The following is a 10,208-nucleotide window of genomic DNA, read 5'->3' on the forward strand; positions in this document are numbered from 1 at the left end:
AAAAGTCCGCCATGCACGAGTCACACTCCACGTGCCATGCCAAATAAATAATCCGTCATGCTAGGAATCTAGATTAAGATTATAAAATGCATTAACTCTGCAAATCCATGCTAATTATCCCGTCAAGCATTATAATTAAAAGCATGCCAAGCGACATGCCATGCCAAGCAGGAAATCATTATTGCATACCCAACCACGCTACAAGCCTAAGTGGACCCAAGCCATTCGAATGCCAGGGGCTTGCTTGAGTGAGTTGTGGTATGGATGGTAATAAATCGACATGAGGCCTATTGATAGGCCGAGACATGGAAGTATCGGGTTGCTTAAGAGCCTCAGGACTCAAGTCCATTTCCTAGGCCTAAACATGTGGGTGAGCACAAAAGAGGAAAAAATAGCCCAATCAAAATAGCCTATTGACTCAACCAAAAAGCCCAACGTTTAATAAAAATAGCCTACTTACTTAATGAACCACCTTGGCCCATACAATTACCATAATAAGCTACAAAGGCCCCAGCACCTGGCTGGAAAAACAAAAGCCACAAGAGGAGGTCTGAAGGTTCATTGAACAAAGCTGCTGGGAGGTTCCAGCACATGGGGGGAGCAAGTTTCAAGCAAAAAAATTCAAGGAACCAAGGGATATTAGCGCGCAAGCTGCCAGGAGGAGAAACACCCTTCGGACCAGCATGTACATCCATTTGCTTTCCTTCATCAGATCTAGCCATGGAAGAAGGAAGGAAAGAAGAAGAAAAATACCTGAGAATGAGAATCTCCCACTGAAACAGCTGTGGGAAATGGGCCTTAAGCTCCAAAAAATCCCTGATTTTGTGCAAATAGGCAGAGAAAATTTCACCAAGATAGGAAAAGTCAAGGGAGGAGAGGAGAAAGGAAGGGAAAAGCTTGGCCAAATTGGGTAGAAACCATTAGGGTTTCTTGGGAAGGGATGGTTTCCAGCGGCTATAAAATGCGGCCTCTTCTACCCAACAAAATCAACCTACATCCAGAGAGCAAGCTTCCTCTCTTGCCTACAAAACCTAGCAATTTGGTGCACTATTCATGCTTCTTCTCCACTTTCCTCTTCTGGCAGACCATTTTCAGAATCTCTGTCAATCTGTCGGAAGAACATTGTTCTTTCTTTCTCTCTTCTCAGCCAAATCTTCTTGCAAACCTTTCCTTTCTTACCTTAACACTCAATTTTTCCCCAAAAAAGCATAATTTTCTCTTCAGTGCTAAACTCATGTCCATTTTGCTTCCATGCCACAAGTCTTTCATGCCAAGCTAGAAAAATTTATCTATAAGCATTAAGAAATCATCTGTAAGCTACTGTTATTTTAGTTGGTGAAGGTAACCAAGATGCTTCCTAAGGCTCTACTGCTATTTCGAAGCATTTTTTGGGCTTGATTTTCGAACTCAGACACAGAGGACATGTAACACCCCGACTCCAAATTAAATATTTATTTTAATCGATTTAAATAAAATTACGAATTTACCCTTCGGGTAGGGGTAAATTGGTCACTTTCTTCATCGAAAGGATTTTGGGACTGTGGATGGTATTTCTGAGTAGGTGGTTCTGAGACGAATTCGTAGACATGCGATAGGCTTGAATCGAAATTGTAACGAAAAAGTTACGGGCAAAACACTATCAGTGACAAAACTGTAAATATTTCAAAAAATGTGGTAAAAATCAGATTTTTCACCTCAGCTCTCTCTCTCCTCACGCGTGCTCGACACTCTCTCTCTCCTCAGTCTCTCTCTCTCCCCGACACCGACTCTCTCTCTCCTCGGTTCTCTCAGCTCTGGCCACGGCAGGACACGAGACCGGTCCCGATTGACTCGCCTCGACGTCCCGATCAAGACCTGCCCGTTTTTCCCATCGGAAACTACGAAATCCGGCCGCGAGCTCGACTGTTTTGAATCGGAGCTTTCCCGCCGTCGCGCCGCTGCCTCCGCCGCCCAAACCCGGTGAGTGAGGTATGGTTTCTCATCCATTTTTCGAGTTCTAGCTGACTGTTGTATAGGTTTGGACCGATTCGTTGTCTAGGAAATCAATTAGAAAATCTAGGTTTTGGCCGGATTTCAAAATGAAATTCCGGCCAGTTGCCGCCCGAATTGGACATTCCCGTAGTTGAATGAAGTGATCCTGACCTCGAGTAGGAGCTAGGGTAGGAAGGGTGAGCTCGGGTGTGGAGTTTTTCCGTCGCTGGAATTACTCTACACACCCACGCGCTGTCGGCGTGTGTGGCGGCGCGTGGGCGAGGCTGGTGAAGCTGTAAATTAACCCGATGAGATCCTTAGGTTGTCACGAGCGCATAGGAATTCGCGGATCTCAATTCGGATGTCGTTTGACTATCGAACGAATTTTCGCATATTGTGCGTTAATAGAGTTCGATAGGTTTCGACCGTTAGATCTTTCTCAAATTAAAATATGTTGTTCTAGGTATTCCTAGGACCATATGGGACTTCACGAATTATGAATCGGAGCCCCGGATGTTCCGATTCAATAATGCAAAGTTTGCAGGTTAGCGATAACCGTAAAATCGTAAACGATTCCTAAACCTGTAATCGGACCTTAGGAAACCTTCTTCAACATGCACGTACGGGGAATTTGGGGATTTAAGCATTTAATTTGTGATTTCCGCTTCGATGTAATTTTATATTAATTAACGGTTCGTATCTCGAAATAGGTGTTTCGACTGCACGTACGTAGCAAGCAGGACCCTCACGTGGTCAGGCAGCTTGAGAATACTTGTGAGTGGACTTTGTTTTCAATCATATGCATGGTTTTAATTGACGAAAGATTTTTGCATAATGTTTTAATGGCTTATGGAATATATATTATATTCATGAGTTGATTATGATGGTTGTATAGCACTTGGCAATATATTGTGAGTTTGGCATTTTGGGTTTTGGAGAGTGCATTTTATTTGGGTTGTGGGGAAGTATATTTATATATTATCTATAGACGAGATACTTGGGTCGTTGGAGGGTGTTGTGGAAGAATTTGACTTTGAGAGGAGTTGTATGATTACACTATGTAAGTACCTTCCCCAGTTACCAGTCTCACTCGCGGCGTTGGATGTTCCGGCGTGTGAGACACTTTCCATATGCGGCGTTCGATGTTCCGGCGTATGGAAAGACTTTGTATAGAGTTTAGGGTCATCACCATGGCGTTGGATGTTCAAGTGTGTGATGATCCAGTCTGCGCGCGTAGGACATAGTTTGGGAGCTACACATGGCGTTGGATGTTCCAGTGTGGGAGCTTTGGAGTTTCGTCCCCCGGTTGGACCGCTCATCCCTAGACGCAGAATAGCACCTGGAAATCCTGCGAACTAGTCAAATGATCCCCCAGTTAGATTGTTTTCCCGGTACCTAGGTGGTGTGATGAGTGTATCGTATAGCTATTTATAGTTATGTTTATATATATATATATATGTATATTTATATGTATACGTATAGTTGAGTGAGCAAGGAATTAGAGTTTGTTTAGTGGTTTGACAGGAGTTGTAAGATTGAGAGAGTGGGTTTCTTTTTGAAGGAGATAACTGGTGTTTTTAGAAGAGTTTTAATGAAGCATGTTTTGAGTAATTAATTATTGAATTGTGAACCTGTATGACTTGAGCATTATTTTTACATGGTGGGGTTACTATATTATTTTTAACTGCAAATCTGGTTTTTTTTCCACTCACATGTTTTCTGTTTTGCGCCCCCCAGCCAGTAGTCGCTCCAGGAAGCGTGCAAGTGGTGTACGAAGCTCAAACTGTGCATCTTTCTAGTTAGGAACTGAGTAATTTCTTCTACTCAACTGTTCTTGTAATCTAAATTCAGTAGATGCTCTGTATTGCCCATGGTAGATTTTTACTTGTGAGGCCGGAGGCCGCTCTAGTATGACTTGTAGATTTATGAAAGCATGCTGCTGGTTGGAATTATTTTTATTTTTATTTCATGCATGTTGCAGGTTGAGTAATATTCGTTGGGATTGCTTAAATTACAGGGGAGACTCTGCCAAAATTTTGGTAGAAAGTCTCTATTTCTTATTAGGTGGGCCCGGCATCGGGATGATGTCGGAATAAAGACGGGGTCCGCTTCGGTTTCCGAGAAATTTCGGGACGGGTCCTGTCAGGACAATTTCATCAATCTGCCATTTACGGCAACCCAGACCATTTACAGCTGCCGAAAGAAAAAGCCCCCACAAATATATCAAATTTATATGTTTAGCCGTGTTGTGGTTTGCTATTCACCGAGAAATCAAACTCTATCTCTTTTTAGAGCCACATGTCTTGTTCCAATAAGATTTTTAACAAGCTTAAACATTGTGCTTTCCCCGTATACCCACTGCAGCATTAACACTTTTTTATTTATTTATAAGGAGCACTAGATTAGATTGGAAAATACCTATATTTCATGTGCATTTATAGTATAATATGGACATTGTTGTCTAACTTGGTGGATAAATGGGGACTATGATAGGTTGATGGCTAAAACATATCCCATCTAATCTCCTTGAAAATAAGGGATTATGAGGGATAAGTTTCAGTCATCAACCTCTTATGAATAGTCCTCCTTCATCCTCCAAGTTAGACAACAATGTTCATATTATGTCTTGATTCTAGTCTAGTCTAGTCCTCTCTATCAACAAGCTCTAAGTGTGTCTATTCCCTCCTTTTCCCGTCATTTCAATTTTCTCTCTCCTCTCGCGTACACACACTGCTCTTCATCTGCTACTCTTCTTCTTTTTTTCTCCTCTATCCCCCCATCTAATTCCTTTCATTACTCTTTATTTTTGAAAGGAACCTAACTAAAGGACGATAAAAATTACATTGTGGAGTAGGCTCAAACAAGTGCCTAGCGCGCTTAGTGCTTGAACACTCTTGTACGTATATGTATTATTTTGAACTATTTTTGGTTTTAGATCAGAGTTATTCATATCTTGATTCTATAATACATGTTTTTCATGTTTGTCAAAAAGAAGAAGATGTGAAAACTTGCACAAACGTAACATAGCTGTGACCTCTAACCTGTCCAACACGCCTGTACCCCGACATAAAATATGTTTAGTAAACAATTGTATGAATTATCTAATACTGAGGTAGATACTTCTCTGAAACAGGAAGAAAATAAATAAATAAAGTGACGTAGACACTGACCCAAAATAAAGACGTAGACTACTATGAGGTCGGCAATTCACGGTGGATGACTTTGTCACTTGTGAACAGTCGTGGACTTGTGTGCACATACAAAGTATATTTTGTGATTCCGGATCCGATCAGCACGGCAGAAAAGATTAACTTGTTGGGATTGAAGCCGGCAAATTGGGTTCCAATCATTTCGATAGGCACATAGAAAGCATATTTCATGATATCTTATTAGAACTCAAAAACTTACACGTGGCTTTCCATGGCGGGGTGGCAATCCTCAACTTAATGAAATATATAATATTATTAGTGCCTAACTTGAGGGTGTATTTGAATGTGGTTATTATGTACATTGGTGCACAGATGTGAAGAGTAGTTGAATGTTAAGCAACTTTGCACGGACATATAAGATGTTGAACTATTTTCCTCATTGCAAATTGTATTGAGATTGAAACCTCAACTTTTTCATCGTAATAGAGCACGTTTTAGGGTGTATAGGAAACTGCCATATTTTTAGATTGGTTCCGCCGTAACACGATATTATCCGCTTTGGGTCCCCTTTTCTGTCCTCACGGTTTTGTTTATGGGAATTCACGAGCAACTTTCCAGTGGGTCACCCATCCTGGGATTATCTAGCTCCAACTCGCTTAACTTCGGAGTTCCCATGATTCCGAAGCTAGTGAGCTCCCAAAAGGCTTCGTGCTAAATGGAGGCGGACATGTACATATAAGGCACATCACCCCCTCTCCGTTGGTCGATGTGGGATGTTACACAAACCTTGTAAATCTTGTAAATATTGTGTGTAAACACAATTTCAAGCGAACATTGTAAATCTTGTATGTTGTGTGATCAATTGCTTTCTGAATTGTTTTGCGCAATTTTTGAGCTAGGAAAATGCGTAGAGAAATCCCAACAGTTGGTATGGTAGGTGCAATGTGAAAGGAAAAAAAAAATATTTATTGTATTTTTGTATGTAATGTGTTCAACCAAATGGGCCCCAAACGTTAAATATGATCGAGTTACTCAAAATAATAATATTGGAGAATCAAATTGATAAACTGAACATACAGTTGAGGCCGAGGGAGAGAGCACTGACTTTACATTCATATATAAATAAAAAATAAAGTCGCGATCCATGTGTGAAACGGTAGACTGGCCATTTCAAAATAGTAAATTAGAGGAGGATCCGCTTTTTGCGTAGTTTACATGTTACCGTCCATCCGTCAGATGAAGAAGCAAAGGCTATAAAAAGGTACAGTTTCATAGTGGACAAGGCACATTCAGCTCACTTGCAACACTTTGAAGCCATCCCTAGTTCTTTCTGTTTCTGCCTCTGCTTAAACCCCATCCCTAGTTCTTAATCATGAACAGCATCCAGCTAAATGAGTACAGCCATTACGGGTTTACCTTAACCGAGCCAGAAGAAATCTTGGAGATCATTTGTGAAAACCATGCTCCTGAAAACCATCCCAAGTTTGATGTCCGTTCTCTTTTCTTCATCACTGAAAACATCATCAAGCATTCGACACATACCTCAATCGTATCGAAAAGTGATGAGATCAAGCCCCAAAACTTCGATAACTTCATCTCCCCACTGTGCGCTCTCAAGTCCATTGGATGCGAGGTCATACCAATTTCTTTTTCTTTTAATTTAATTGCATGACCAAAATTGATATATGCATATGCCTGATGATTATTTACTTTCTTACACATCTAATAAGTCTTTGTTTGCTCTTGAAATTTCAGATGTCATGTAAGGCTGTACGTGAAAATAGTGCCCAAACCACAACCCTAGGAATATTTGGAAAGCTAACCAAGTATTCATGGGAAGCGAAAGCAGTGCTGGCCCTAGCAGCCTTTGCTATGGAATATGGAAATTCCTGGCTCCTTTCCCAGCTTTACCCCCAATCTGACCAGCTTACCACTGCACTCGCAATCCTTAATCGCGTTCCACTCCTTCTCAATTCCACCGCAAATTTTAAGAAACAGCAGGAAACAGTTGTTGAACTCAACAAAACAATCAATGCGACGCTGCAAGTGATTAAGTGCATCCTTAAGCTAGACGAACTTTCTGCACATATTGATCCAAACCATGCATCATTGAAGAGTGCAAAAAAGGATGTCCCAATAAATACATATTGGTCAATCTTAACCATCGTATCTTGCGCCACGGAGGTCTTCTATCTTACTAGAGATGAGTAAGTAGTTCGGGCATGCTTTCTTTTATTCATGTCGTAACCATATAGACATAATTAAATTATTAAGACCATGATTTCCTCCATTTCAGAGAGAAGCCACAAGCTGTTTCAATTCTATCCCACTTTGTTACTAAAAGAATCAACGACATCCTAGCCAAGCTTAAGAGGCAGCTTACAATCTGTCAAAAAGAAATAGGTGGGATGCTTCTGTGGATGAATTATATAACATTGAACTTGACATTTAATCCAGTGCATGCCCCACTGAATATTTTGTTTCGTTCTTCTTCTTTTTCCTTCTAATTTATTTGACACAGATGAGCCAAAGATCTATAGGAAGCTCCTGAAACATGTAGCCCATGCCCATGGTAAAATTACGCATGTCTTCAATACTCTGATTCTTTTCAAGGATAATGCTTATGCGAAGCCAGCAACCCTTAGTGTCGGTTACACCAACAAGGAGGTTTGCTCTCATAGCACATAGTTTTTTGTAATATTTAGTATGCTGTTACTAATTTTGACACTCCACCAATTCAATTGTTTTTTTGTTTCCTCCTTTTTTTCTTTTTTCCACACAGGTTTTTGACATCGACGTGCTGGACGGAAAGTACATAACATTTTACATTTCGACACTAGACAATGTTTCTCATAAAGATATTTTAAGTCTTAAAGAAGTTTACGAGGGAACTGAAAACAACAAGTGTAAGATTGTGTGGATTCCTATTGTGGAGGACTGGACTGAATATGGAAGAGAGGAGCAGTTTATGGAATGGAGGTCTAAGATGCCGTGGTACGCAGTGCAGTATTTATCACCTGCAACCATCAAGTACATCAAGGAGGAGTGGTACTTTGAGAATAAACCTTTGTCGGTGCTGATGAACCCACATGGAGATGTTGAAAATCTGAATGCACTCAACTGGATTCGGATACATGGAATCAATTTCTTTGCTTTCCGAAATATTAATGTCAAGACATGGATTGCACCCGTAGTGCAAGAACTTATGACCCCGGCATTAGATACCTGGGTGAGTATGTAATAGTTGTTTGACACCAACCGTCTATTTTTTAAGTCTTTATTTGAAGATCACCTTTAAACAAAACAAAAAATCATCCTAATCAGAAACCATTTAATTATCATCATGAAATTTTAATGTTCATAAAAACAGAGTGTTCATCTATTTATTTGATAATAGTTTCCAAATTAGCTAATGTTTCCCAAAGATAAAATGTGCATGAGTTTTATCCGCAAATCCCTAATTAGTGTATATAACTTATTGTTCGGCCGACAGATGAAAGAGGGAGAATACATTTTCTTCTATGGAGGCACAGATGACTACTCGATGGAGCGGTTCAGAATGAAAGCAAACTGCGCAAAGGTTTCCATCCTGGAGGAATTAAAAATCCATGTCAAGTTATTTTGTGTGGGGAAACTGGAAAAAGGAAGAAGCTTCTCAGATGAGTCAAATGCTGGGGGGTTCTGGTCAAGCATACAAAGCTTGTTGTCTACCTTATCTGATTATAAGCTGCATGAGGAGCACACGGCCTTGAGAAAACAAGTCCACAAGCTACTTTCCTACAAAAACGATGAAAGTGGATGGTGTGTGCTTAGCAAAGGGTCTAGTGTCGTCACCAGTGGTCATGGCTGGGCAATTTCTAAGGTCTTGGATGAATTTGACCAGTGGAAGCAACAGATTTCACATGAAAGGAGCTTCGGAACGTGTTTCCAAGTTTACCACGAGAAGGTTTTAGCTCAGACTACAACTGCTGGTGCCCACTCTGCCGGCTGCAGCTTTGGCAATGCTAGAAACATGGAGTGTTGCCCAGTCTGTAAGACTCCCATCGAGGCAACATTGGTCAGCTATAAGTGCTGTCGCATGTGCAATCTCACTCCCTACTAATTGTCACCATGCAATTGGCTCCATCCAGGGTTCAGAGTTCGTAGTTCATCATATTTGCATTGCATGTGTTTAATTTTTCAGTGAACGTTGGTCCTTAATAATATGAGGATTTTCGAATGTCCTCGTTTTAATAATATGACTGTGAATGTGATAATCATCGATGTATATGTTCGTCGGTTTGATTTCCAGAACTACAAGATCAAGTAGTTATGTTCATGTTTTGAATATCAGTGCATACATGTCATGTTTCGCTGCACACAGATACAACTTTTTCATCCTCCCTCGCAATGTCTTTCAAATTTCTACACCGCTAGAAGATTATAAAATCCGAGTTGGGTTCGTCAGGTCAGCCAAATCATATCATTTCAAAATTATTGAGTTTACAATTACACCTAATCTTATCAAAATTATTTATTGAGTTTACTTCTCTCAAGTACAACGGATCCGGATTTTCAAAAACTAAAAAAAAAACAAAAACAAAAACAAAAAGATTTTTCTCTCAAATATTCAGCCCCAAATTCGTAAGTAAACCCAAACAAATGGTCAGCCCCGTATTAGTTTTCTTATTATAGACTCTGTAGGGTGGATTATATGATCAAAATTACCAAGTTCATAATTCAAATTTTGAATTAGTAATAGAAGATTCATTTAATCAGGATTTTAAGTTTCTTATATGTATTTCAAAGGGCAAAATGCATATCAGGATTTTTGTAGAAATGTCACATGGACTTATATCTAATTTGAATTTGTCACTTAAAAATAAAAATAAAAATTTCCAAGGTATTTAGAATGAAAAAAAAATATTATTAAAAAATTGTATATCTTTTAAGCAATTAAAAATGAAAAAAAATAATTAGGAAGAAAAAGCCTAAAATACCCTTAAAATAATTCATTGTTCTCTTTTTTTCCCCCTAAAATAGAAAGATTAAAATACCCTTGCATGTGACATTTCTACAAAAATCCCAAAAATAAGATATAAATGCCAC

At 39.6% G+C, this 10,208-nt stretch overlaps 1 protein-coding gene across 1 annotated transcript; it reads left to right on the forward strand.

Moving 5' to 3' along the window:
* Positions 6,433-9,577, forward strand: LOC18793321 (protein SIEVE ELEMENT OCCLUSION B). The gene is made up of 6 exons (XM_020554695.1): positions 6,433-6,753; positions 6,876-7,327; positions 7,417-7,523; positions 7,642-7,787; positions 7,903-8,349; positions 8,614-9,577. Exons 1-6 carry the CDS (start codon positions 6,493-6,495, stop codon positions 9,220-9,222), a joined length of 2,022 nt encoding a protein of 673 aa, XP_020410284.1. The 5' UTR covers positions 6,433-6,492; the 3' UTR covers positions 9,223-9,577.

Source organism: Prunus persica, chromosome G1 (genome assembly GCF_000346465.2).
Source record: "Prunus persica cultivar Lovell chromosome G1, Prunus_persica_NCBIv2, whole genome shotgun sequence".
Classification (NCBI taxonomy): Eukaryota; Viridiplantae; Streptophyta; class Magnoliopsida; order Rosales; family Rosaceae; genus Prunus; species Prunus persica.